General features: G+C 39.3%; 1 protein-coding gene across 1 annotated transcript; it reads right to left on the reverse strand.

Moving 5' to 3' along the window:
- Positions 1-335: 335 nt before the first annotated feature.
- Positions 336-14,690, reverse strand: KCTD9 (potassium channel tetramerization domain containing 9). The gene is made up of 12 exons (XM_089538058.1): positions 14,447-14,690; positions 11,341-11,462; positions 10,555-10,598; positions 9,947-10,043; positions 9,541-9,599; positions 8,658-8,786; positions 7,095-7,162; positions 6,643-6,738; positions 5,494-5,643; positions 4,268-4,373; positions 4,005-4,138; positions 336-3,482 (listed from the first exon to the last, which is right to left on the reverse strand). Exons 1-12 carry the CDS (start codon positions 14,495-14,497, stop codon positions 3,366-3,368), a joined length of 1,173 nt encoding a protein of 390 aa, XP_089394184.1. The 5' UTR covers positions 14,498-14,690; the 3' UTR covers positions 336-3,365.
- Between the last annotated feature and the right edge of the window lie 70 nt (positions 14,691-14,760).

The raw sequence follows: 14,760 nt of genomic DNA on the forward strand, positions 1-14,760 counted from the left end.
TATTCCTGGGCTAAGCTTAAGACTGAAACATTAACCAAGAAAAACAATTAACCCATCTGGTTCACTGATAAACCACAAAAACCATCAAACACCACAGGACATTTTTAGTTGTCGAAAGAGGTTCGACTGTATGGATCTAAACAACCCTCATGTTTGGTTGTCAGCATTTCACTGCAAAAGGTTGAGGCATAATGGAGCCTGAATATCTTAAGCACCAGGCCTATCCTCTTCTACTTTGTCAAGCTTCTATTTCTTAGGCTAATGATCACATTTTGCAGCATGACATGGTACCCTTTCCCAATACATAGGCAAGACTTGCTTGTAAGAAAGTGGCATTCTTTATTGGTGCAATTGTACAGCAGTTGAGTCACCCTGACAAAAGCCTTGTGAGAGTGAAGGTGGTCTTTTATGCATAAGGTGAGTAGAGCTGGGATTTACTCAAAACAGACTACTTCTATGAAATGATTACAGTTATGGTGATTTAAGAAAATAGAATTTTTAAATATAATCTCTTATTCCCATCTGATACAAACATGGTAAGACAAAGAAAAATAGCTACATGGACTTCTTCAGACCAAAAAGTCCACAAATCCTCCTGACAGTGGTGTGGGTACATTGAAAGAAGCAGCACCTTTAAATAATGTAAAACCACCACCCCCATCACAAAACTTTGGTAGAATCACCAACACCACAGCATTATGCACTATTCTAAGACCAAGAGTGACACCAATGCAGCTGCTGGAGGATTGCTCAATACATCTGCAGCAGGATATTCGTTTTGCAAGAATATATTTGCACTCGTTTTGGTGAGCGAACATTTCTGCTTAAGACTGGGGCTGGAGTAAGCAGTCAACCAAAGTGGCCCAGCAGTGTGTTCTTAGACATGCAAACAACGGAAAGATAAACATTTCAACGTTATGAAGGTCAATGTTTCTACTGCAGAAACAGCATGAAGTTCCAGGTTCCAGTAGAGGAGAAGTGGTAAAACTAGACTTCATTTATACTAGTTTCGTTGTTTTAAAAAACCCCTAAGAAATGAGGTTTTGCTGCTAGGGTAGTGCTTAACTGTTACCAATACATGAAATTACATTTCACTTCAGGGATGCTAACCTCGTCCTGGGAAGTTTACTGCTACGAAGGGAAAATTTAATGTACATTGTCACTTGAAGATGGTGCAAGTACTGGGGAGAGTTGGAAGCATCTTTTCTATACATGCATGAACTGAAAGAAATGTGGACACATATCTTTTACAATGGATGCATGCATTCCTATGGGGACTGTTGTGTGAACCTTGCTTCCCATAGTCCTGCTTTCGTTATACACATACTAGCTCAACTGTCCCCAGTTTTACTGTGGGATTACGGGGTTTCAGCCAGACATATCTGGAGGTACAGTACTTACACACAGAAGTCTGAGCTAGCTATTCAAGTAGGAAGTGGACTATGAAATTTGGATTCTTTGTTTTCTAAAGCTGAAACAGGTGACTAGGGTTAGGATTTGGTGATCACCACCACCTTAACTACGAGTTCTGTTTTTCAGAGTAGCATAAGCATCAGCATCTGAGGTAAGTGCTTTTGTTAGCACCCAGGTTTATTTGATATTGGATGTTTCTACATGTATTTGAATGTAAATACTGTACTGCAATACTCAGAACAAAACTTTCTGCATTAGCATCCACAGAAAATATTTAATTGTAATGAAGTGATTCTGACAAGACAAACAGCTCAAGGAAAAGATGAGCAAGAAGGGTCTTTGGTAATGAAAGCCACAGACTCCACACTTAAGTGAAACCTGTTGCGCTGATGAGTCCAAGACTAAAGATTCATAAAGCAGCTATAGAGTTGCATAGGTTAGAATAGTGCTAGGTAACATGACACTGGCCCAGCTGCTTTTGTAGGCCTTGCTGCCCCCATTTGCTGTAGTCGATGAGAGGAATTTCCTTTCCCATAAAGGCATCCTAGAATCTAGGAGTAGAAGGGGAGCAAGACTATGAATATAAGCAAGTGAGCAGCCTGTGTACCTTCTTTCAGTAGCAGCTAAAATATTTGCATATCTAAAAGCCAGATATCTGCTGCACTACCTTATCTTGCTATATTCCTGTACAGTACTCATTTTCCAATGGTTTATTCTTCCCTTTGATGCTTGATGGAAACAGATGACAGAGAAAAGAACTGATTAAGCAGGAAGGACACTAGCTCCAAATCTGATTACTTACAGAGATGTAGTGAGAACTAACTGTTGCTCGGATTTTCCATATAGTGTTTCCTATCCTATAATCGTTTCTGGCATCCTAAACTTTTGGAAACAGGTGTTTTAAGTTGTGTCACCAGAAGTATTTCCAGTTGATCCTTGTTAGGGAATTTCTTACCAAACGAAATCAAATTACTGGTACCCAGATTTCCCAATCAAATCCAATTTTGGGGCATGAAAGAAGAGGAACTGAACTCACACATGACACTTAACTTCACAGTGATTAAAATTTTGTAGCAGTACCAGCCTGTTACAACTTTCAGGATATTGCTAGCCATCTCCAATACAGGCGCACTGACATGCTATGGCTAGACAGTTGTCATTCCACTTACAATGGAGAGGCAAACTGCAAGGATCTGGTCCAGACTGTGGCTTGGCTGTGTATGTGTATCTGCTTTGAAACTGTGCTATAGTGAATGGAGAGCACTGAACTTCTATCTTCCATTAGATTTCCACTGGGTCGAAATGTGAACAACAAATGTGGACAAACTTCCTTAAACTGGACCAGCAACTGGCAGATAAAAAGCCAGCTTGTGCAGTTGCCACTAATGTGAGGAGTCAGACACATAGCATTGTAAGTTATGTCAAGCCACTAAATAAGTAAATTCAAGGTGACAGAAGTTCAGATTATGTTACTATTTTTGTTCTTCAGAGAGGTCTGATGTGTACATGCAACCCCTTCCCTGAATTTACTTTGTCTAAATAAACAAAACAATGCAGCGACTCCTATGGCAAAGTTTTGCTAATATGTACAGCATGAACGTCCAACTTTTAAAAAGACCTGTACTGCAACTAGAAGATTAATAAATATAAATTGCATATATTGTGCTTTTATAAATAACAACATCCAAAGCCTAAAATGCATTCTAAAGTGAGGCGGTGCAGAAGAGCCAATGTGTTCATCAAGAACAGCAACATCTCTGAGTTCTAAAGCCCTCTAGCTTTCCAAATATGGTTCAACGCCTATTCCTATGCCTATAAATGGGAAGTCCCCACACCTGCATCATAGAGGTAGTTTCTTAGGCGCCACTGAGAAGCTCAAGTCCTGGCAGAAGTGTTGCTTCTACAATAAAGACAAAGGAGGGTTGCAGCAGGGCTCCTGTTCCTCTCTGCACCTATCTGACACTCTGAGACATGTGTAGTGGTGTCAGCATCTCTTCGAAGATGGCCCCTTTCACATTTGATCCTCTCAAATTGGCTTCTTGTAGATCACAACCAGACAGATCACAGTTCTAAATGGTAGAGAGAAAATGTTAGCTGAGGTTTGGTCAGAAATAATTCAGTATGGGACTTAGGTCTTCATATGCAATCTTAAGTCTGTTGGAAATAGAACTGAACAATTTCACAACCCCCATATTCAGCATGGGTTGCTGTGATGTTAGTACATAGGGGAGCCAAGAAAGTGACTTATGTGCAAGGGGACACAGGCTAGGGAGTGATAACACATTGCTATGCATCTTTGCAATTCACTAGGTGAGTTCCTTAGCACCTCTGCTACATAGTTAAGTATGTGTAAAATTATACAACAGAGAGAATGGTATCGAATCACAGCCCTCGCTACAAAGTACTTAGATCCAGTGACCTTTTTCTAAAGAAAGACCAGGTGCAATTTAACAATACAGTTAAATCCCCTGCATACCCTCCCTATATCAGGAGAAAAGCAAGATATAAATAACAATAACAGCAGGAGGAGAAGCAAGAACAATATAATTTTTATTTCCAGCTACTGATCAGTAGATTAAAAAGTAGCTCACCTCCAAGTCAGTTCCTGCAAGGGTTGCTCCTCTCAGGTTGCAGTTTTTTAACTTTGCATTCTTCAGAGTTGCAACTCTTAGGTTAATTCCAGTCATCTGACTCCCTTCCATATCAACACCTTTCAAGTTGGCACCTAATGGAAGAAATACAATTCTAAAATCCCTGGTTTTGACTTTAGTAACTATGCAATTTCAGAATTTCCTTATCACTAATTATGCCTAACACAGAAAGAAATGAAACTGTTAGCTGGGTCTTCATTTACCTTCTAGGTTAGCTTTGAGCCCAGAGGGGTCCTCAAAGTTGCATCCTTTCAATGATGCTCCCTCTGCATTAGAACATAACATTTTCACCCCTTGGAGGTTGGCACACTATCAAAGAGACAGAGAAACAATTAGATTCAAAAGGGATACAGTGCACCATTTTGTCCAGCAGTGAATATTCTGTGTCTCAGATAACCTTTGTTCAAAACAAAAACAAAAACTTCTCCAAGAATGAAAATTCTACAGCCTTCAATGGCAGCCTTGCAATTGGCAAATTGCTCTTATAAACTGCATTTGCAAATTGCAATAATATGAATAAACCACCATTGCACATTGCCAGACCGCTCCTATTGGGCTCCTCCTACAAGCAGGAGTAACTACACAAATCACAGATTTTCCATCTGTGCCTCATCTACAGATGTGAAGTGACTTGTCCGTTTCCCAACAAGCTGCAGCAATAACTCATGATTTATTATTAGTTTATCATTCCAGCTTGTCATGGAAGTGTCAAGGTTCCTGTTCACACACAGTAAAAACATGGTCAGAGTGCCTGTGGCTTGTTTAGGTGCCCCCAATAAGTCAACACATACATAATTCCTTCTAATATTTAACCCAAGTTGCTATATTTCAACAGGTTTTTGTCCTGCACTAGTGGATAGGACAAAAAAGTCTATGCCATCTTCTTTAAGTAATGGCTCTCAAATCTTGTCTCTGCCTTGTAGCTTGAAACAGAACATCTACTCTGCTTCTTAGGTACATTCTTGCAGGTAAGTAAGAGCTGGGATGGATGGGAAAGATCCTGAAGTAAGTACACACTGAATGTTTTGCAAACATAGGAAATTCTTATTGGAAAGAGAACTGGGGTCTTTCTGCTCAGTACTGTCTTCAGTGACCTACGATCTGGAATTTGGTCTATCCTGAATAGCAGTACCTCTCCAGGATTTTAGACAGAGGTCTTTGCCAGCTCTATCTAGACATATCAGGAATTGAATATGGGATGTAAAGTATATATCCTATCATTGAGTTACAGTCTTTGGCATCACAACTGTTGAATTCCAGACAATAGTAAGCAAGCTTGGGTACATGACAAGAGAGAGGCTGCTTATTGTAAAGATAAAATGATTAACCTGATGAGTTATTAAATCTGCATATTTTTGCATGTGATAGCAAGGAAAAGCTGAGGAAAAAACCTTTTCCTCTTGCTCTTTGTCTCACTCAAAATACTCACATCTAGAACTGATCCAGAGAGGTCGGCTCGTTCAAGATTTGCACAGCACAGATTGGCATGGGCCAGGTTGCAGCGGCTAAGGTTAGCCATCTTGAAATTGATGTATCTGAGATCTAACCGAGAGAGATCGGCCCCACTGAAATTTAAACCCTGAAAGCAAAAGACAATAAGATTCTGAAACAAAGAGACTAAAAAAAGGGTTATGTGGGGTTTTTTGGGGGGAGGGGTTGGCAGAAGCTTTTGTAGGCTGCAACTTTACTGATTAAATAATATAGTGAGATAAAAAGACCTTGACCTTATTCAAAACCAAAGATAGATCTGAACTTCTTAGCTAAGTTTTGGTCATGGATTTTCCTTTGAAATCTGTCTTTAAAGTTATTCTCTTGCAGGATGGTCACCATGGCCTGTTACAGACTGCCAAAATAAAGCTGCTTCGGGTCTCTTTGGAGGTATGCTATTTAAATGATGCATGGGTCCTAAGAGTCCGGAGGTTGTGCCAAAGCCACACTCCATTCCTAAGCACTGGAGTGCAGCTTTGGTGCAGCTTCTGGATTCTTAGGATGCATGCATCATTTAAACAGCATACCTCCAAAGAGACCCGAAGCAGCTTTATTTTGGCAGTCTGTAACAGGCCCATGAGTCCAGAGATACAATGTTCTGGGACAATGAAGTGTTGCTTTTCTCCCACTGTTTTTATTAGTGCCATTTCTGACGCCAGATTTGTATCCACTTATTTATTTTCTCATAGCCTATTTGTTTTACTGAACCCTAAAATGGGAGGTGGGGTCTGCCAGAGATAGGATGTACCAGATTGGACAATGAGCAGCATATGAAACCTTAACATTGTGGGCACATAATTTGTCATCTATGTAGCACTTCAGAGTATTCAAAGATGCTTCATCAGTGCATCTCAGCTATTTTTACAAGCTACTGTCATTTAGAGGAGTGAAGTACAAAAGAGAGCTTTTGATTTTGCCATTTTATATAAGAGAATCCATTTTACTATGCCATTGTACTTAATAAGACTTGAGCATTCACAGATTTTGATATCCATGGGACGTCCTGGAACCAAACCTGAGCAGATATCAAGGGCCCACTGTATAGAACAACCCCGACAAAGCAGATGCATGCAATAACTTCTCTTAATACCTGGCAGCGTAGTTCAGACTTGGTTGAGGTTGCAAGTAGGAACCTGACAAATTCCTTTCGAGAGATAGGAGAATGGTCTTCAGCTGGTTGTGAATTCTAATGGGAAAGGGGAAATATATGTCAACGCAATAGCATGGGCTTCCTTACATAAACCATGTTCTGCTAAAAATGCAACATTCCATTATAAGGCCAATTTTATCTAGATCTAGCTCTTGGAACATGCTATCTGTTTTACAATGATGAAGACAGAATATGAAAGGAGTTCACAATAAACGTGAAACTGCCCAGTTGGACTGCCATTGTATTCATTATCTTACCAATTACAAGTTATGGTGAAGGTTTCTTTTTAAGAAAAAGGATGATTTCCACAGAAAAATATAAAGGCACATAAAATGGCATCACTGAAATTTTATCAGGTGAAGAAATGAAGACAATACAGGAGTTATGATTACCTTAATGGCCACCTCAAGGTGCTCAATTAGAGAGTCAATCCCAAAGAATCTGGCTTCCTCTAGAACTCCTAATACAAGATGAAAGATACTTGAACTAATGACTAAAATCACAGTAAGTAATGGCAGAATAAACCATGAATCTTCACACATGTTTAGTGCCCTGATTCCTTAACCATGGCTTTCAGGCATTAGCCCTGGGATTGTGCGTTCCTTCCTGTAAAGCACGAATCCTTCCCCTACAAAACAAATTCTTCTTGCTGACGTATTTCAATATTAATATTAATCATTACAAACATGGATCTTGTTTTGTTACTGAATGGGAACTAACATTTGAAGAGAGGTTCAAAACTGTGGTTTATAAAATATTCAGGACAGTATTAATTCAGAATGTGAGCACTGTTATTTTAACCACTACAAATATTTACAGATAAAAGCATGCCAAGCAGTAATAGACAAAAAGATTCACACTAGTTCAGATCAGTGCCAATGTATAACCATGATTAAGGTGAGCAGGATCAGAGTATGTGTGCATGGTGGGAGACGGCAGCATAACGATCAAGACATTTAATGATTCCTTAACCATGATTAATATTAACCAACATTAATATTATATTGCTACCCACACATTTCTTCCAGGGAGTTCATGGTAACTTAGATGGATACAAATTACCCCACTTTATTCTCCCAAAAACTCAGTTCTCCCAACACTCTAACCACTATGCCTCACTGAATCCTTCCAGGATTGAACAGAAATTCAATGTGTTTGCGCTTTGCACCCTTCCATGCTACCTCTTGGGAAGCACAGATGGTTCTAACAATTTTAATAACCCCATACGAACCACACACTCTCGTAAAGCTGTCAGACATGTGCAGTTTATATTGGATGTAATTGGGGACTGAAGAAAAGAGATTTAGGTCTTGGCTGAGAGGTCCCATGGCTGTCCAATTTAGGGCTGATGCACTTCCAGTGCAAGTAGTGTTCTTTTCCACAGGGGAGGTGAAAAGTTGGATAAAATTTAGGAATACAGGATGTGAAGGTCCCCAATTACAGTTACATGTGAGTGATTTTCAAAAGCGATCAGTTCGGCCTTTAATAAATGGGATTGCAAAAGTTTATCCCATCTATTAAAGGTCACATTGCATATAATGTGGGTTTTTCATAATCAGGCATGACTTCTTTTTTTCAAGATACAAAACCCTTAAAGTGAACAGTGGTCTTGTTTCCAGCAACATTTTCCCAGTATATATAGACATAAAATGATGTTGTCGATATTGTGTGTGTGTGTGTGTGGGGGGGAATTCATGATTCATAGTCATGATTATTCACTAGAGAAGAAGGGAATAAAAATGTATTTATACTGTAATGGAAAACTGGTCCATCTTCCAACGGGTTTCTTTGGAAAATAATATTTTTTGTCATGTGGTGGTACATTTATGGCTAACATTTTTGTGTTGATATTAGAAGTAAACTAATGAGAATTATTTTTTAAAAAATGTTTGGCTACAATGGCATACATACAAACTCAAGATACGCTGCAGAATCACCACTGCAATTATACATACCCAGCAAATTAATGCCATCATTTACAATGAGCTGTCCATGACGCAGGTAGTTCAAAATTGGCTCAAAGTATTCAGGACTGCGGTCAATTAGGAAGGCTCCTCTGAGATCCCGCTTGTTCCCCCAGGCACCTGTTTCCAGAAGAAAGCGTCACACAAAGATTCAATGCATCTTTTTAAAAACATAAAATTAGGTTTTTGCACTGTGACAAGCCAACTGTATGCAACCCTACATTATTTAATGCAAGCTGCAGGGAGGAGAACACTCATGTTTTCTTAGTGATCTAAATCACAGGGTATTACCTTTATATCTCACAAAAACAACACACAAGGTAGTATAGGTCAACCTATTTTTTCTGAACACCACTGGAAATGCAGTAAGTGTTCTGTGTTGAAAGTGGCAATGTTGCCAAGGAATCCATTAAGTCAGAAGCCCCCAAACATAACATTTTCAATTCTCCTGTTGGCAGTATGCACTAAAGTCTAAATGCCAGTATGCGCTAAAGCCTAAAATCAGATAGCATGCCTTACAGGGAAGTTTTGAGAATTCAAAACATTGAGAAATGGAGGATCAGTGTATTCTACCTGCAGATGTGGAGCATAAATATTTGTCCTCCTAGGAAACCTTAAATGGCAAGGCAATGCTTTCCTGCAACTATAGCTAGACATGCATCTGAAAACTAGAAACAAAGATTAGGAGATCAAACAATTAAGTTTTGCTAAAATGCCTAATATCCCTGCTACAATTTGGGTTAATCAGTTTATCAAGTAATGGAGATAAGGCAAGGACCTATTCAACATGCTTATCATCATAATCAATTACTGCTGTCCTTTTAAAAAGTACATAGACAGGGACACACTTAAAAGAATTTCAGCACATACTGACCTTTATCTTTAAACATATGAGACAGCATGCTATCAGGTTCTTTACTAACTAACGTGCTCCTAGGAAAGAAACACAGAGAGAAAAGTACACCATCTGATCTACTTTTGTTTGCAGAGTAGTTCTTTTTCTTTTTGTACTTTTATTGGGTGGCAAACCTCTATCGGCAAAAGAATTTGGAAGAGCAATATTTTTTAAAAATATAGAGATTTGGCTGGAGAGGATAAGAGCCAAAGGAGTACAGTTTTGAATGTGAGCCTGCATTTTACAGAGACAGCATGATTTTCTGGAATGTCAGCAGAGATTTTGTATGTTGTTTTAGAGCAGAGAGCCTCAAAGAGCTTTGGAAAAATGAAATAGTTTTGTTTCACTGAAGTGTACAATGTAGAATGATGTGGCACATTCTTACCGAGTAGTTGTGAAATACCGTCCTCCAACATTGAGTGTTATCCAATCTGAATGCGAGCCTGTTAACTCTTCTGGAGGGTTTACATCAGTCTGGGGCTCTGCAAACATGTAATATGCATAAACAGTTTTAAAGCCATTTCACTACTTATGACAAAAAAAACAAATGATGAAAATTCGAGATGTTTGATCACAACTGAATCTATTATTGAGATTCACAAAAAATCACTTTAGTCTAATATGTTACCATTTACCTAAGAACTAACTTTTCACTACTGTGTAAGTAAGCTAATACCACAACAAAGAAATTACAGTGGAATACTATAACTGCAACTTCATGTACATATCAGCTTTCATTTTCCAAACACTGCTTGTTTTCCCATTTCCATATCTGTTCTCTCTCATTTTTTCATTTTTATAACATATATATTATGTACCAATTATTACCAATTATCACTATGTTTTCTATTACAAGGTATCTAATAAAGCATGACTGTACTGTGTTGTGAATCTTATTGTTGCAGTACATGGGAAAAGTCTGTAAACAAACATGATAGTGTTCAACTTATTAACTCAATGAATTTGAAAAGAAAAATATACCAGTGGGCTTACCTATAAATGGTTCCCCTTCGCATACAAAAAGGACATCATCATCTCTGTAGTGGAAAAAAGAGAGACACAACTGTTTTCATTTACAAAGAATGACTTGTTAAGATACTTACTGTGAAGATCCATTCTTGTAAGTGGGAGAAGGAGACATCCTTGAATGGGTTATCTCCTGTCACCACTCAGGCTAGGCAAGGGTCATTTGATCAAAGAACAGATTAGTGTTAGACCCTGGGCTTCTCTCTAGTTCTGCCTGTAGCTGAGCCAGAACAAGGAATAAGAGAAAAGAGAGGAAAATATTGAATAGGCCAAGAAAAATAAAGATAAAGAAATGTCACAGGGATTGGGGTGGGCATCTACTTTGACATACAAGAATGGACTTTCACAATCAGCATACAGTGTGATATCCTGTGCATGAAGCCGAGGAGATATCCTTGACTGAGATGTTTCTAAGCTAGATGGAGAAACAGGGTTGACCTTGCATCTTTCATAGTGCCTTGTGAAGGTCAAATGGCTGGACAAAGCCACCGCTCAAAAGATTTCACTCAAGAGAGAATCAGTGGAAAGAGATAAATGCTGATTTGAAAGAGTGGATGGGAAGGCCAAAGACCTCATAAGCTATGAAATTGCAAGTTTTTACCCAGAGACTTAGCATGGCAACACTCACTTTTGGGGCCAGTTTGGCAGGGAGACAAACAAGGCCTCTGAGCATCAAAAGAGCAAATACAATGAACGTACAGTCCATCCTCTTTATTGGTGGACTTGCAAACACTTTCTTGAGGTCAAACTTACCTAATTAGAGCAATGTCATCAATGAGTCCACCTCTCCCATTGTAGACGCTGGTTGCTTTTATTCCAAGCTTGCTACTCGCTACTGAAAGCAAGTCAGATAGTGTCCCATAAACAGCCACAACCTACAAAGAGAAGTTTAGCCTTTTAGCTCACTGCGCATGATTGGCTTTTCTAGACTTTATCTCACATAACCCCATTTTAGAGGCATTTTCGCTTCTTTAAAAACACAAATGTGATCCCTGCTCTTTCTGTTCTTTCCTAAGGACATAGTTTTCAAGCAAGAACAGGTCTATCAAGCTTCTCTCTGAGTTATCGCCACTATTTGGACAGGCTTTAGCAGAAAGGGGGGAGGCAGCAAGCAATGCTATTCCATTGGCCCTGCTTAACAAAACAGATTTTAGATTTCACTTCCAACAGTGAACATGATCCTTACCACTTGCTTCATGGATAACATGAAATACCAAGGAAGAAGAAAAATGGGAAACATCTGAAAGAGCCAATGTGGCTGCCTAGAAAACTCGAGGAGGAAATGCCATATAAATGGAATATGAATAAAGAATGGAGGAAGGAGAAAGGCAAAAAGGATGAGAAGAGGTGTGGAGAACAAAAGATATGAGGGAAGGTTGAAAGAGCTGGGTTTGTTCAGCTTGATAAAGATAGGACTGAGGGTGCCATGTTTGCGCTCTTTGTACCTCAAGGGCTGTCACAGGTGTCTTCTCAGTTGCCCCAGAGGATAGGACCAAGTCTAATGGTTTTAAGTTACAGGAGGGTAGATTTTTATTGAACATTAGGAGGACTTTTTTTAATAGTAGGAGTGGTTCGGTAATGGACCCAATTCCCTAAGAGAGATACTGGCATCTCCTTCTCTGGATATCTTCAGAAAGAGACAGAACAACTATCTGCTGGCAATACTTTAGCTAGAGATCCTGCACTGAGCAGAGAGTTGGCCTCAATGGCTCACAATGCTCCTTCCAGCTCTATGATCTCATGATCTTCCCACCAGCTGAATTAAACAACCTAAACATGGAAGCCAACACTTCCTATTTTGTCCAAGTGTAGAAACGATCTGTATCCACACTGCAGAAATAATCTGGTTTGGCATCACTTTAACTGCCATGGCTCAATGCTAAGGAATTCTAGTTTGTTGTGCAAAGCTCTGGTGCCACAATAAACTACAGTCCCAGATTTCCACAGCAGCCTCTGACATATGACTGCAGCTGCTGGTCTCAAGAGGAGTGATGTCTAGTTATATGTGTCCATGATTATTTATTACTCACTGTTTTTATTCATTTGCCACTTTTCTCCTGGTATGGGACCCAAGGCAGCTTAGCAAGGCTAAAGACATTAGCTAAAAATCTCAGAATACAAATTAAAACACTGTGTAGAGCTGAAGCTGTATCTGGGATATGAACCCAGTGTGTCTCCAGTTCTAGTCCTCCACTTCTCACTACTAAGCCATTCTAGCTATGAGATTATTGCACATTCCTTTGCCTTGTGTGCTCTGTTTCCAATCAACTAAAGCACAGATATAAACTTCAGACATAGTTTCATAAGTCAAACAGGATCCTTCAAATAATAAAAAACAAGCCACCAACTTGCAGGTGCATGATGTTCCAGTTCATTAAAGAAGCGCTACTCATCTCTCCTAACCTTTCATTATTTATGGCTTCCAAACCTTTCTGGACCTGTTCCTAATCAGAGCCCTGACATCTGTGGTTACTATAAGCAGAGGCAGCAGCAGGAAGACCATCTGTTCACCCGGGTCTCATCCTATAATTTTCCATCCAGCCCCATCATGACACGCCGCATTGGAAACAAATGGAAACCCGCTGGAATCTTCTGGAAAACGTTGTAATGGAAAGTCCCCCCCCCCCCGCCCCCAAGCAGTTGACAGTGCATTTGATTTTGTATGTCTGCCTTGTCTCCAGAAACAACAACTGTGCCAATTTTCAGTTTAGTTTCACCTGCTACGCAAGGAACTCGAAAGAAGTGTCTCCTATTAATCATGCATACAAAAAAGGCTGGGAAAAACAACCCCAAAACCCCAAAAGAGGTGCTGCCACTGAGCATAAGGAGTAATCTTCCCACCACCCAAATACATTGGGCCCTTGCTTTACGCGGGGGATCTGTCCCAGACACACACACCCCGCGCAAAGCAAAAAATGCATATGCTTTAACCCATTATATCCAATGGGGCTCATGCTCACTGTGCGGCTCACACCGTGCCTGTGCGCACCATTCGCAAACCCCATTGGATATAATGGGGCTTGTGCTCGCCATGCGGCAACGCGCATACGCAGGGCATTCGCCCATTTCCCAGGCGGCTTCAGTGTAAATCTACAGTGCTATATGAATAAAGCATAATAATAATAATAATAATAATAATAATAATGTTCACATATAAATATATGTACATATTCATACATATATACAGACTATGTTATATATGATATATATATACATATATATATATCATTGTCTCTCTCTCTCTAGTACACATTATATATATATATATATATATGTACACATATACATGCAGTATACCTATATCTATATTTATATATGCATACATATACATGTTCATATATATATATATATATATAATTCTCTCTCTCTATATATATATATATGATATAGATATACTTATTCTTTCTTTATATATTTAATATATAGAATTAGATAGTATAGTATATTGTGTGAGTGTGTGTATATATATATACACATACACACATATAATTTGCTATATATAGAGAGAATTATATATATATATATAAACACATACAGTATATGTACACATATATAAATATGTATATATATATAGACTACGTTTTATGTATATGTATATAAACATTATCTCTCTAGTACACATTAGATACACAACACACACACACATATATATATGTGGGATACCTATATCTATATAGATGATACAGACATACTTATTCTTTCTATAGTTTATGGTAGAATACACTGTCTGCGTGTATACACACACACCTATAGTATACAATCTTATTTATACATGTACTATGCCACACTCCCAAGCCTATGCTCAGCCTGGCCCATACCAGTGGTGACCTATGGCTCCTTCCTATGGAGACTCTCTCACCTTCCCATTCCTGGGGCTGCCATTGACAAACAGAGTGACTCTCTTCATCATCTCCTTCCTTCCCTGAAGACAGAGTCCTGCCCTCTTTGCCAGCCAGGCTTCAAACCCGGAAGCCGGGGCCCTTTGAGTGACTCAACCTCTCCCCCAATCCGCGTCCAACTTCCTTTTTCCCGTCGCCCAATAGGAACTAAGCCAAAGGTGGTGGGCGGGACTTTTTATTAGCTCCTCCTCCTCTTCCTCAGAATAACTCAAGCGGGAGCCTATTGAGGCAAGCATTCGAAAAGGGCGGGGCTTAACACGCGGGGCGTCCAACC

Source organism: Sceloporus occidentalis, unplaced genomic scaffold (genome assembly GCF_023333645.1).
Source record: "Sceloporus occidentalis isolate IW3139 unplaced genomic scaffold, rSceOcc1.0.p SCAF_9, whole genome shotgun sequence".
NCBI lineage: Eukaryota > Metazoa > Chordata > Lepidosauria > Squamata > Phrynosomatidae > Sceloporus > Sceloporus occidentalis.